The sequence below is a fragment of the Neolamprologus multifasciatus genome, chromosome 10, assembly GCF_963576455.1.
Source record: "Neolamprologus multifasciatus chromosome 10, fNeoMul1.2, whole genome shotgun sequence".
Classification (NCBI taxonomy): Eukaryota; Metazoa; Chordata; class Actinopteri; order Cichliformes; family Cichlidae; genus Neolamprologus; species Neolamprologus multifasciatus.
In genome coordinates, this window is record NC_140448.1 from 17,293,616 (window position 1) to 17,308,617 (window position 15,002).

At 40.3% G+C, this 15,002-nt stretch overlaps 1 protein-coding gene across 2 annotated transcripts in view; it reads right to left on the minus strand.

Annotated features, from left to right (window-relative positions):
* Window positions 1-13,099, minus strand: part of stard13a (StAR related lipid transfer domain containing 13a) — a 52,878-nt gene extending 39,779 nt beyond the window's left edge. The window contains exons 1-4 of one of the 2 annotated variants that reach the window (XM_085173802.1): window positions 12,674-13,099; window positions 10,410-11,401; window positions 6,067-6,201; window positions 1,612-1,788 (exon numbers count right to left, since the gene is read on the minus strand). In XM_085173802.1, the coding sequence (XP_085029928.1) occupies window positions 1,612-1,788; window positions 6,067-6,201; window positions 10,410-11,138 (1,041 nt within the window). In that variant the 5' untranslated portion in view covers window positions 11,139-11,401; window positions 12,674-13,099. Of the gene's footprint in view, window positions 1-1,611; window positions 1,789-2,240; window positions 6,024-6,066; window positions 6,202-10,409; window positions 11,402-12,673 lie in introns of those variants that run through there. The other variant, XM_085173804.1, reaches the window with a different exon arrangement.
* Between the last annotated feature and the right edge of the window lie 1,903 nt (window positions 13,100-15,002).

Genomic DNA, 15,002 nt, shown 5'->3' on the forward strand with positions numbered 1-15,002 from the left:
ACACATACAAACTTTAACCCTAACCATCAAAAGTGAATGCCTAAACGTAACCATAACCTAACTGTAACCCACTAAAACACTAAACACTAAAACCACATTTTGAGCCTCAAAAATGGCTTCGAACTCGTGGGGACGGGCATTTTGTCCCCATAAGGGACTGTTGGTCCCCACAAACATATGTGCAGACAAACATATACACAACTAAAAACTGACCTGCATACAGACCAAAGAGTTGTATCAGGGCTGGATGCATCTCTTAAGTCCTGCATCAGGTATTTGCTAGATTTTTTTCTGTCCAGTTTCACAGTTATATTAAAAATCACATTGCACTCCATGCTAAGATACAGTAGGTTTTCAGCTAATGTCTGTTTGGGATTCACCTTGTTGATAACAAAATACTATTTTACGTCTGTCAGACTGTGCAATCCTTGGTATTTTTTTGTACAGCCAACTAAAGAAACTGGAACAAAAAACGTGTTTTTGCAACAGTCTGCTAGTAACAAAGCACCTAAACATATAATTTCAAATAGATTGTTTGCTGAGTTGTAAGGAGACACAACACTGGCTCATCTCTTGAGTTAGAAGCCTTATTTATATGAACGGTTCATATCATTCCTCTGAACATGCTCAGGCAGAAGGACTGGACTGAAAATGAGTGAAAAACATCCAAAGAAAATCCAAAGTGTCTCCTTGGAAGCAAAATATAAAGAAACATGGAGAGCCTCGAGACTTTTTAAAAGGACTGCAGACATCATTCTTTAAAAAAAACTATATTTCAATAACAAAAATGTATGGGGAGCTTGTGGACTATAACTCCCCCTTTCCTTATTTCTGGCCTCCACTCATTGGTGGATGAGCAGCGGTGTATTTGTGATAGTTTGTGTTGCTGCTGCAGTGCTGACAGAGAAAACAGTGACCTTGCATACTGCCGGATGGAGCGGAGCTGTCTCCTAATTTGACTTTCGCCTTATTTACACAACAGCAGGGGTAATGCAGACTAGACAGAGGCCCAGAAAAAGGCAGGGGATAAATCCTGACTAGTAGTCAAAACACTAAACAAGCAGACGCATTCCTTAAAAGCTCTGCCTAGAAATTCCCAATATTAGACATAAAATACAACAGGAAGTGCAAAGATTGTTCACAATTACACATCGCAGCCTAAAGGTTTTACTCAGTTGGTGTTACAAATTGAAAACATTTCCCAAAATAACTGACCTCAGCTGAATCAGAGAGACTATACATGTGCAGAGTCGGTCTACAGGATCATCTTTTGTGTGTTTATCAAAAAAGTAACTCCGAAAGATTCTAGGTTTGCATTAATTTAATCAAAGTGAGACATCTTATCACCTTGTGTCTGAGGATGTAATGTATTAATCTGTAATCAAACGGAGCAAAATGGGCTTTTTCATGTTGAAGACTGCAGCTTTTTGACTGCAGCTCATATCCTTCCAAACACCTTCCTGTTACCTCGTCTACAGTATTAATGATTATCAGGAACACTGCGCTCATTTTAATCCACTGACTTCACAGCAAAGACTCATTCAGTTAGACAAGCAGATGTGTCACTCTCACCTCACAAACTCACACACATAGAAACACAGCCTAACTCACCCTAGCCCGGCGGGCCTGCAGGTGTATAGGGGATGAGAGGGACGAGCGCGTCAGTGGTCTGCTGCGGGTCAAAGGTCGTAAGCGGCCCCTGGACAGTGGCTCAGATTTGTCTGGAAATCTGGAGGTTCCCTGATCCTGATGTACTCGGCTTACCATCCCGTCTACAGCCACAGAACCCTGGGAGGACCAAAGGGAAGAAAAACAGTGAGATGGAGCAGCATGAGACTTAAAGCCAGCTGAAGGCTCAGTGTCACTTTTAAAAGCAGCAGCTGAAGAAAAATCCAACCACAAATTCAGCTCACTCGTCATCAGAACACAAAATGTTTTCAAAGCTTTTAAAGGACACACATGATTTTATTTAGCATTATATTTAGATTTTATTTTGACAATAAGAGATTAAAAAAATAATAAATGTTGACAATCAAGAATTAAAATTATAAGGAAGAACAGAAGAAATTAAGTCAAAATGTGTTTCATAACCAATGGTAATCCCTGATTTCTGAAATTTTTTTATGGCATGGTGAACAACGAAATCTTAATTCCTCATGACAAATGCCAGTTTAAATAACATAACTCTAATTTTCTTTATAGAAAGTTTCCATGTAGTTGTGTCCCCTTCAATTTCTTACCCCAGTCCCTGTCCTCATGTCACCTGTCTCTTCAGCAGCTCTCTGGTTTCTGTGGAGTATTTCGTGGAGCTGGTGTTGGTGGTGTGTGATGAAAGACATAAGACACTGGTAATGATATATCTGCCCTTCTCTTATTCTGAAAAATCCCCCTTTATGCCATAAGTATCTCCGCTCAGTGACAACACTGGAAAGTCCAGCTTGACCTGATTGCTCAACTACTGTACCCAGCAGCGGGAAGAGCCGCCGTCATGCTTCCCGCTCTTCCCTCCTGTCCATCGCTGAGCTGATAACAGGGATGTGTGTGCAAATGTGAGCGTGTGTAACTGAAGCAGGGATGGCATTCACATCTGTAAACGGCATGCTGTTTTCCCCACCAAGATTTCCATCTACAAGTGCATGGATAGAGAGCCACATTTTCTCTTTATTACAGCACACAAGGCTTGTCTGTGCAGAAAATTCCCCCTCTGACCTTCCAGAGCATTGCCATCATAGAGATGGCATGATGCTGTTGCTAGTTTTATATAACTGTGTGGTCAAAGTTACATAAAAACATCAGGGACACCGTGTCCCCAAAACTAATCTTTAATTTTAATTGTGTTACTCTTACGTAAAAAGGTTTGTTTGATTTGCATATTTTGGTTCTTTCTATGAACTAGCCGGGCACTGAGGATATTACCACAGTGCACACCTCTTCATTACACAAAAGCAGCTCTAGCAGCTCTGTACAGTGCAGCATGAAGCATGAAAATTAGTTCACTGGAAGGTTTCTGTCACAATTCCTCCTGAGGTTCACTTAAATGTGCCCTGAGATTCACTGTAATTCATTCATTTCACTAAAAGGCATAAATATGAACCTCATGGCTGCATTAGATGAAAGTCACTCAGTCATGTTGACTATGTGGGAACCCAACAACATCCCTAACCGCCCTATCAAAATGTCACAGTGATCAATTTAATAGTTGAGATATTGCAGTCGGGATCCAAATGCTTGACTGGGACCATCACCCATATGAGCTGTGATTCTATGACTATCATGACAACAGAAAGGAAGGACACAAATAACAGCTTTTTACACCGACATGGCTAACGCAATTCTGGAAAGTGTAATGAGCATGTAGGGTACTTCATGATTGCAGGATAGTGTTTGAGGAAAGAATGAAAGAGAATATTGTTTGGAGCTACTCACTAGTTTTTCTATATTAAGCACATGTCCTTAAACTTTGGGCCAACTCAAAGGCAAGACTGATGAAGAGTGTTGTTTAGAGGAATAACGTGGCAGTATATACGAGGAACCTTTGATATTTAGCTGGATATTGCATATTTTTAACTCATATAAATACCTCTGTTGTGCTCCAAAACAAGGATGACCTTTTTGCTATAAAAAAAAGAAGAAGAAAGAAATAGATTGCAAGTCATTGGGTTTAGTGACTCTATAAATGAGATTCTGTGCTTCTTCCACCATAAGACGGGTGGCTAAATTCACCACTTGTATTCAAAATGCTGCTGTCACTGAAAATAAAAGTGTGTTTAAGTGCTCCACAGAGAATGTGGCACATAAAGCTAAAAACGGAGAGATACTGTAAACGCGCTTTATTGCTGTTTCCAGACAGTTTGGATGAGATTAGCGCGATTAAATACCACCATTTTATTACATTCCTGAAGTTCTGTGCTGCTGGTTAAAGAGCTTTTGAGGTTACCAGATTTACACTTGGTAAGCGTAATGAGGCAGCTGGAATGCTGTGTGAGAGCAGAGCAGCACAGCGCAGGAGCCATCCGCAGACCGTGTTCCTCTTCCAAGAACTATGTTAAATACACCTGTAAAATAACAGCAAGCCGAAATGACGAGCTCAGCTCCTGTAATCTGCTTTCTGGAGACACGGCGCTTTATCCAGGTGGATGCCAAATGAGTCAAGATCTGTTTGATTTGTGAAATGCCTTAATGATGGAAAAACAACAGGCTTGGAGAACATCCAAACTAATATTCTTAGCTATGCTGCCTTGTTAAATGAAAGGTGGGTAGCTTAACAGGGGGGAGGAGATAGAAAACTGAGGCCTGTCTAACATGTGTGAATGGTACATTCTGTGTTGATGATGAATATACGCAGTCGGTAAAATGTTGCTAAAGCTTTGTTTAAAAAAGCAATCATTTTTGCTATAACCAAAGCAGTGGCCCACACAATACTCCAATTTAATATTTCACTTAGAATTCAAACTTTGTGCAGCAAATCAACCAGTGAAAAAAAATCAGCTTTTCTGATACAATAAATTTGTCTTGAGTGGTCATTACTGAGTTTTATCATTGATTTACCCGCTGACTTTGAGTGAGAGGCAGTTTCCAATCTGGATGATATTGGCAGTCCAACAAAGGGCTGAGAGAGAGATATAACCATTCATGGCCTTCACACTCATCCATTTATAATTAAAAATCAATGGTAAACACATACATGTGTTCAGTCTGTGAGGAGGAAACCAAAACAAGACAAGATGCCTCCGTCACCACGCTGCACAAACTGTGCTACAAACACTAACAACTCATGCCTGTGGTGTTAAAACTTGTCTTTCCTCTTGACTTGGTGACTGCACTGAATACCACAGTATTGTGCAAAAAAGTCTTTAACCACATGTCATTTCTTTATATTTTTCCCTGCAGGACATCTTTATCATCATATCATTTGTCTTGAGCAAAAGTGCTCCAGGTTTTCTGAAGGTCTAGCGTTTCCTTTTTTTTTGCTCATTTTCAGTTCAGTTCTTATACTTGAATGTTTGTTAAGCCACTTAACAATGACCTGTGACTGATTCGAGTGTAAAAAAAACAAACAAAAAACACCAAACTCAGTTGTAATTTTATCTTCTGGCACTCTATTACTAGCAGCCTGTTGCAAAAACACAATATTATGTTATGGTCATATGTAGTGATAAACCCAAATGTGGAATTTTTGACTCAAATTGTTGACTTCATGCATGTTTAATATGTGTTATGTCCAGTATGTATGTATAATGCATATGAAGGTCAGGAGAGATGTACAACAGTGAGTGTCTACAGACATCTGAGGCTCAGGCTGCAATTCAGTCAGTAGTGTTGGAGATAAAAATTGATGGAATTAGGCTCACAGGAACATTCAGACTTTAATGGCTCACCATTAAATACCACAGAAAAAAAGGCAGCCAATATCCAGAAAAAAGCTTTGAATGCCCTTCAGGAATCTTGGAGAACTATTTGTGAAGACACAAGCAATAAATTACAGGAAAGCTGCCTGAGAGACGTCTTCCTATACTGAGGAATAATGGTTCATACAAACACTGACTCTCAAACTTGTTAGAATTGTACAGTTATCCTTATATTTCTGTTTTTCTATGCACACTTTTTAATATATCACCTGTTTCCCATTTTCAAAGCAAAACATATAGAAATGAGGGGTGACTCGTGACTTTTGCATATGCTGTAGTTTTAATATTGATAAATTCCCTCATTTAATACCTCCTGAACAGAGAATCTCTCCAGGTTTAATGTCTTCTCTTCATCAGCAGAATGCATTCAGTTGCAATCTCAACGTGAATGCGTGCATAAAAAAACCTGCGTAAATCAGTGAACTTCTACATTTTACAAGCCTCACTGTCTAAGTTTCTCTAAGTGATGCACAGCATACTTGCTACATGTGAATGTGCATTAAGAACTGTCTCACGTCACCTTTATGTTCCTTCAGCTTTAAGTCTGTGAGTTTCTTTTTAATCACCACGTATAATCTTCATTCATTCAAAGCATTCTGAGATGTTACTTTTTAAAGCCTGGTGTGAGTAAACATAACATTACTTGTACTTGACTCACTGTGGTGCTCTGCTGCTCCTCATCAGCACTGGCCTCATTTGAGTAGGAGGAAATTGCGCCTTGGACTTCTTGGATGCCCTCATTGAGGTGGTCCAACTTTTTCATCAGCAGGGTCATGGAGTCACACGCAGAAGACTGAACATACAGTTAAAAAAAACAAAAAAAACAAATGCAGGAAAAGATTTCTCAAGGGCAAGCTCTGGGGATAATCTTACACTACGCCTTTCGTGTATGCTGAACCTAAAACCATATACTCCTCTTCCTCATTCTTCTACTCCACCTTTCCCTATAGGGCTCCTTAGAGATGAACATTGGGCTTTTTCAGCCTAACTAAGGGTAGACTTTGCAGTCTAATCATGTCTCAGTGTGATTTTTGTAGAGCAGATACATTTTTGTCACGTCAATGTCAAAGACTGTCGCCTGTAAGGAGTAACCTTTGCTTCATATCACAGCAGCACTGCATGTTATGTAAATGTGTAGTATCTCTCCAGGCCAATAGTCATGCACTACACCCTCAATTTCCCTCGCTTTCCTTCTACACCCATTGGTCACGGGCTCTGACTGAGACACTTGTTCACTCGCCTTCCAGATAATGAACAAACTGCTTTGTTTCGGGGCTCTGCTGCCGACCCCAGAGTCCCAGGGGCTGATAGTACCACATAGAGCCCCTTTGAGGAGCTTGAAATCCAAAAACAGCCCCCTCACTCACACACACACATGCATAGCTATACACAAGCATGCGCTCACCCACCCATTTACGGACACAAACACACCCTTCTGTCCACTCCCTTTCCCAAAGCCATCGTGTTGACCAGTTTGAAAAATATCAGCAATAAGGGCTTTGGCAGCAAAGTCATTTCCTGCACGTTACGGCCCCCACATCTCCAGATTCCTACACACGGGAACACAGAAGGGTTTCTATCACCGGAGTGCTATTTTTACCCTCACTGTGGGTGACAGAGTGACGGGAGAACACATCTAGTGCAGGCTTTTCAATGGCATGAGTGACTGCAGACACAAGCATGTGAATGTAAATGTGCCAACACGAACACAAATGCACACCGTAGCATACACAAGCACAGACACAGACAGAGTGATCTCAAAGCTCATGAAATGTTAATATATTTCTATCTGAGGGATCAGAGAAGCTAGAGCTTTTAATGCATCCTGACATATTTGCTAAAAGACCTTTTCATTATATGGAGAGGCTAAGATGCCTGTTATTTTGATATAGTTTTTTTCCTGCAGCTTTATCACTTATAAAGCTGCATAAATACTTTCATATACAGTCTGTTTGCCTGTTGTACTTACATGTTTTAGATCATCAAACAAATTTTTATATCAGACAAAGTAACCCAAGGAAATACAAAATGATGATTTAATTTATCAAGGATTATCACACCCTTGCGCCCTCTTGTCAAATCATAATTTAACTCTAATTAACCACATTTTTTTTTGGCAAGCTGAGTTCAATTTCAGTAGACGCACCCAAGCCCGATTACTTCCAGACCTGCTGAATCAAGGAATCACTTAAATAGACCCCGTCTGACAATGTGAGGTAGACTAACAAATAAAGAAAAATCAACACATCATGTCACAATCTAAAGAAACAGCTGAGAAACAAAGTCGACATCTGTCAGTTTGATAAGGGTTACAAAGACACTTCAAAGGCTTTGGGTATCCACTCAACCACAGTGAGCCATTATCCACAAATGGAGGAAACTTGGAACACCTTCCCAGGAGTGGCCGACCTGCCAAAATTACTCCAACAGGGCACTGACGACTCATCCAGGAAGTCGTGTGAGAACCCAGAAGAAGATTTAAAGAACTGCAGGCCTCACTTGCCTCAGTTAAAGTCAGAGTTCACGATTCAACAATAATGTTGAATGTCAAAGTAGACACAAGTCAAAAGACTGGGACTGGTTAGAAGACTCATTTCACATTTGCCAAAAAACATCTCAATGATCCCCAAGACTTTTGAGAAAATATTCTGTGGACTGATGAGACAAACCTCAAACCTTTGGAGGGTTTGTGTCCTGTGACATCTGCATAAACTAACACAGCATCACACCAGCAGTCAAACATGGTAATGTAGTGTGATGGTCTGGGGCTGCTTTGGACATGGAAGACTTCCTGTAATTGTTGGATCCATGAATTCTCCTCTCTAACATTAGTAGAGAGCATTAGTTTGTGCCTTCAAGCTGAAGCACACTCCAGTTCTGAAGCAGGACAATAATCCAAAACACACCAGCAAGTCCACATCTGAATGGCTCCAAAAAAAATCTAAAATGAATGTTTATGGGGTGGCCTCATACAGGTCTGGAGTCATATTAGTTGAGGTGCTTTGCTATGAGCTTAAACTTGTCACTCACGCTGGAAAACCCTCTAATGTGGATGAAATAAAACAATTCTGCAAAGAAGAGTGGGTCAAAATTCCCCTACAGTGATGTGAAAGACTCATTTCCACTTATGACAAACAGTTTTAACATTTCAGCTCTTGATGCCAAAGATGACACAAACAGTAACTACTTTTTCACAAAATGGCCAGATAGATTTTTTCCCCTTAATAAATGAAATCAAATAGCAAATGCATTTTTTCTCTTTTTACTTCACGCAGCTGAATATTATCTTGTAAGTGAACCTGATAAAAACATGGCTTAAGTCTTGTCCAATACTCTTTAAAGGGTATCTAGACTTGGTCTAAATGTCAGCCCAAACCAAGGGTAAAGTACTAGCTGGCCTAACTGTAATTCCCTTATAGTACTTCATCTTCTTTCATTATCTCAAACACAATTAACCAGACTGTAACTTGAATTAGAGATGGGAAGTCTCCAATAATGCTTTTGCTTTCTTAAGTATTAGGTGTACTTTGACATTTGTAAGCATTGGTAGTAGAGGTGCAAACTAATTCTACAATATTCATCCAAATTCAGAAAACTACAGATATTAAAGGTTATCTCAGGTGAAATAATACTCACACAGACACAAATCTTCAAGAAAGTGAAGTCATATCGTTATCTGTAAAAACACAGATTTATTTTTCTCAAGTGTCGGGGCATGACAGCAGGCTGCCAGAGACTAACGACAAATCTGTGGCAACGATTAATACACCTTCACATCTGAGCTATTAATAAGGCAGAATAATTATCACCAAGCCTGCAAGACACATTTTATTCCAAGCAAAGTTTAATTACTTGCTTTAAAACATTTAATTTGGCAAAAATGTTGTCCACATTCGGGGGATGTGTCCAAACTGCTCAGGCCAAAATATTCCAGGAATGTGTGAAAGAGCAGTGGGGTTCCCTTCAATTAAACAGGTATTCAAATGAGCCCCGGCCTCAGTCTGTCAATAAGTAACTTGAAAAGCTACGTGGTCATAATCCTTTTATTTCAGGCCAAGGCGGGAAAGCTGCGTACAGCAAACCAGAGGACTGTTGTGGAAACGTGCCAGCAGCTGAGGGCTGCTCTGACAGGTGTGAGAACACAGTCAGGGGCACTGTCACACTACGGGAAGCCTGCTGGTGTGTTGCAGGCTGGGAGGATTGGAGATGCTGGGCCAGACCAGGCCAGGCCAGGCCAAGGGAAATATGGGAGGAATTTCTAACAGGGAACCTGCTGAAAGAGTCCTATTTACTTAGACTCTCTTTTTTTAAATTGAATTGAAAAAAATAATGCAAAGATTTAGTAGCACACAAAAATGGAAGCTTTTTTTTTTTTTTTTTTTTAAGTTTTATGCATTTAATAAAAAGAAAGAACAAAACAGGCTACTTTAAAAAATTCAAATACATTGTGCAGACCCCCTGCTGCCCTGCATCTATAGCCTAAATACAGCACTGGATCAGCACATGACAACTTGCTGTGCACGCAGGACACGAATGCAATGAATATTTTCCTCAAAGATGATATGAAAGTATTTAGGAAATTCACTCCTGGCCCTCAAATGAAATCAAGTTCAAAATGTTTTGACGTTGCTGCCCTCTGGTGGCACCTGTAGGGATCACAGTTGCAAAAAAAAGATTTTAGCTGAAGGCATTCTGGCAGGTCTCTTTAGGAAACTAGACGCGGGACATAATAAGATTAATTGTGGCTAAAATTGACGTAGTCCAGGCTGCCTTGGCTCACTTGAATACTTGAATGCAGCAGTTGTTAATTTCATGAGTAAAACTTGTGCTTTTCCTGCTATGACCGGATCCCTCTCTGCTGTGGAAAAAGGATCAGGCTTTCCGCAGTGCAATTTAACACAGGATAAAGGCTTTTCAAGTGCTTTCTCTGGCTGTTCTACTAAGTGAACAAGACTTCTTTGTTTTTTATTATTGCCCAAGCCCCCCTCTTATTTTCCTTACCTGTTTTCCATTCTTCTCCCATGTGTCCTCCTCCTCCTGGCTACCTGTGAACCCAGGCTTGCCCTTGTTGTTGAGTTTTTGCCAGTCAGATGGTGTGCTGTTAGGCTGGGCATCCTGTCTCCTCCTTAAGCACTTCCTGTTCCTGCTCAAGTTTCTACGACGACGGCTGACCAGGAATTCCTTATATTGTAACGTTGCAGGAAAGTCATCATCATCACCGTCCTCGCCCTCCGCCTCTTTAGAAGTGGATGACGAGGACTCTCCGCCATCAGAGCTCTCGTTGATGACCTGATTGTCAGTCCCACAGTCGTAATCACAGAACACAATGGCGCTCGGGTGATGTTTTACTACTCTTAGCACGTCCTCTGGTGTATTCATAGATGCAGGCAGATGTTTATGACAACATTTGTCCAGGACTGTTGGGGTGTCTGCAGGGCTCTCGTCTTTCTGCTGAGGTATTTTAGCTCCACAGTCTTTTACATTCTCTGCCTCCATCTGAGAATCACTGTGAACAGCTGCTCTGCGATCCAGGGATGACACCTCCATGTCCTGACCTGCTCCAGGAGACATGTCTGAACTCTGTCTGCATTCACAATGTCCATTCTGCCTGAAATCAGACACAGGAGCATCATGCAGGGAGCTCTTGTCCATTTTCAGCTCGTTCCATTTTGTGGTATGACTGGTTACACGATCCAGAGCACAAAGCAGCAAAGGAACAGACTCAGACATGCTTCTTAGATGGCCGATGGAGGCTTGAGGCAGGAAAGTAGCTCAACCTTGAAGGTCACCCAACAGAAGATTGACAACCTGGTGGTAAGTATGCCTGTTTGACTATTCCAGCACAGGCAATGCAGCTGATGGACCTTCATACATCTCTACTGAACCATCTGTAAGGAGCTGAACTGGACCAGCTGCAGCTGATAAACTGAAAGTACGCATGGATGATATTTACAGTTTGGACCAAATTTAAATGGCCCAAAGTTCTTTGATGCCTGAGTTACAGAGAAGAGGAAAGAAAAACAGAAATCGGTTAATCAAGAATACATTTAAAAATCCATCCATTCAATAACCCCTTAATACATAAATTGCAAAACATGCAGGATGTAGCACATAATATACAAATTCATACTCATATATGCAAATTAATCAATATTTTTTAACTGTCAGACGGTTCAATAAGCACTCAGTTGTCAAAACATTTGAATTTTCTGCCAATTATTTCATGAGCCAGCAGGGTCAAACCAGGAGCCCTCTTGGTTTAAGGCAACAGTACTAACCACCGCATCGCCATGTGCTCTTTTAAAATAAAACAGATAGATTTTTTTTTTTAAAAAAGCATTAAAAAACACATGATTTGAGTATAAATCATTCTCCTACAAAGATAAAGCTCCTCCAGTGTTCCTCAGGTGAAACAGAGTGTGCATATTTGGGTAAACTGATCGATGTTCACATGTACGCGGGATGAAAAATATATATGAATGTGTAACAGAGAGCTATTTGTTTTGTAAATGGATGTAGAGGACCTTAGGTGAAGCGCTCATGAAACTGCTGCTCGGACAGTTTTCAGAGGCCCATTCGGTGAATTCGTTCGTTTTGTTTTAATGAATAACTCTCGGGGTAACGAGCACAGGTTAGTGCTCCATTAAAATCTGCTGTCGATTCAACACTGCACACAGGACACTTAAAATGAATTAAAATAGCTCAGCGGCAGTGTGCTTTTACAAGATTACTTTAATATGTAGAAAAATATTTTTCCATTTTTAGTGAAATTATGTGACTCATATCAGTCACATCATGAATGTGATTGTTGGCTGATTCCTCTGTAACTCTGACATTTTCATTATTTTTCTTTTCTCGCATTTTTCTCAAACGCATTGTTTTTTCCTGCAACATAGCTATTTTTGTCTGGAGCCAACACACCCTTTCCTACCCTGGTCCTCAATGTTTTCGTTGCCTTTCAGACACACTCATGTTTAACCCTCAAATTACATAGAAATACTTAATACTCTTTCACTGTAGAGCACAGAGAGTATTTACATGCAAAAATCCTTTCCAACATAGAGGATTAATACAGCAATCTCGCAAATGTGACTATTTCCCACATGTTAGCTGAGATGTGAAACATCATCAACATCATTTCAATCCTCTCTAACTGACAAAATATGAGAGAATTTGGGATTTTGACCTACTTCTTAAAAAACACACACACATAAATGAAAGCACACTGCATTGTAAACAAACACAGACTCATATTTGCAACATACCAGACATTTTAGCACAAAGGTTGTGTCACCCAGGAAGTCTTCCCTCAGAGCAGCCTGAAGATCAGGGGGTAGCAGATCTAACAAAGTGACCTGTGCGTTTATACAGCGTGAAACCGACTGAGTTTATGTGGGGAAAGACGTGAAATGCTGAGAGGGGAGGAGAGTGAAAGAAGGGCTGAGGAATGCTTTTCCCTCCTACATTACCTCACCGAGAACACATAGAGAGCTCCACGGGCAGGTGTTTAGATTATTTGTGTAAGCGTACCTGTCTGAAGTGCGGCTGTTATTTATTATTTTTCATGTGAATGAAAGTTTGTGCAAGGCAAAGAAAAAAAGAAAAAAAGAAAAAGGGTAAATGATTCACTCCAGGCAAAGTAAATCAAATCTTTTTGTTGGTCGATCGAGCAGATTAAATATCTGCACGAAGACAAACCAGACTCCCTCCCTCCCCTGTTCACTCATTGCTATACAATATGGCCCAGAGCAAAAGATTTTTCACCTCAGAAGCAGATTCCTCAACAGCACATGAGGTAATGCTTCAAACTCTTCTTATCTTCTGTAAATATCTCGCCTTCCAGACTATTTCTAGCAGCCTGTGCGCTTTCATCAACAACTGAAAGACCTGGGATATTTACAAAGAAGTGGATGGACTGAAAGGTTTTCAGGATTGTTTGAAAACACTGATTTTCCCATTTTGGAGGGAAGCTCCGTGGTCTGGGGTGAAGCTCTGCTATTTGTAGGTTAACCTTGAAAATGATCCCGCCTGTTGAGGCCCGTTTTTTGGGAGAAGAGGTCTGGACAAGGGGGGAGACTGTAGAAGTCTCTTTGCTTACTGTGACATCAACTTCTCAGGGTATTACTTAATTACTTAAGCCGTTACATTAGGCATCAGCAATGTAATAAAATCCTAATCAGAATAACTTCAGAGTTTCACATCCAAATCTTTGGTTCATCAGGAACATCGTGACATATTTAAATGTTGAGATTAACATTTACTTTAAATTGTGATGATCGCGATTAATGTTTTACTGTTTTGAAGAACTTCACATTCATGAGAGCGATCCCGTTTGAAGGATCTTGATAAACCTTCCCCAGATGTTTCACAACTCCACTGTGCTGTGATGATTTATCTCCAGTCTATTAATAAAACATGCACGTATTTCAATACAAGCTACGCTAACCTGCTGAGACACGCTTCGTGTAGCATTCCTGTGAAAAAAAAAGGTATAGTCGCCTGGATCAGGTTGAGCAGAGTAAAAAGAAAAGAATAAAAACATAATGGAGAAAAACAGACATCAAGGTCATGTTTGATGGGTAAAGTTTGAATGTTTAGAGGAAAAAAAAACATGTTTCTGGTATTTTAAGTGTACAAATCAATTCCACAGAGGGGTCACACAAAACATTTATGAGGAGTAGCTGCAGAAATAAATAACTGCTTTATCTTGACAGTGTTGAATGTATATACTGTTTGAAATGCAAGAGAGAATAAGTCCTCATTTTGACAGCAAACATTCAGTCAGATCAGAGAAGAAAAACGACCTTTTGAACTCTGTTGTTGCAGAAAACAAGGTATTAAAATTCTGAACCTGTTCTTCTGATAAAGGAGGGAAATATAATGACTCATAGAGAAACACGCTTCTGTTCTGTGGATGTGAGCCTGAGCGTACACTCAAAGCATGCATTTATTGTTCATTTAAATCGGCCAGTCACATGGTAGCAGCTCACTGAGTAGACATGGTCCAGACGACCTGCTGGAGTTCAAACTGAGCATCAGAATGGGGAAGAGAGGTGATTTTGACAGACAGGCTGCTCTGAGTATTTAAGAAAATGCTGATCTACGGGGATTTTCCCAAACAACCATCTCTAGCATTCATAAAAAGAAATGCCCTGAAAAAGAGAAAACATCTGGTGAGCAGCAGTTCTCAGGGTGAAAATGTCTATAAATATCGAGAGATCAGAAAAGGCTAGACTGCATTGAACTGATAGGAGGGTAACAGTACTCGATAAAATCATTAGAATCAAGTTGTGTGGAGTAGCATTTCTGAATACATAACAAGACAAACCCTGAAGCTACAGCAGCAGCTAAGAACATGAAACTGAGGTTAATTTTAACACAGGTTCATCAAAATTGGACAAAAGTTTGGAAAACCGTCACCTGGTGTCTCATAAGTTTTGATTTTTGCTAGTAGGGTCAGATTTTGGTGTAAATAACATAAAACCATGGATCCACCCTGCCTTGTATAAGCAGCTCAGGCTGCTGTTGGTGGTGTAATGGTGTAAAGGGTATTTTCTTGGCACACTTTAGGTCCCTTAGTACCAGCTGAGCATG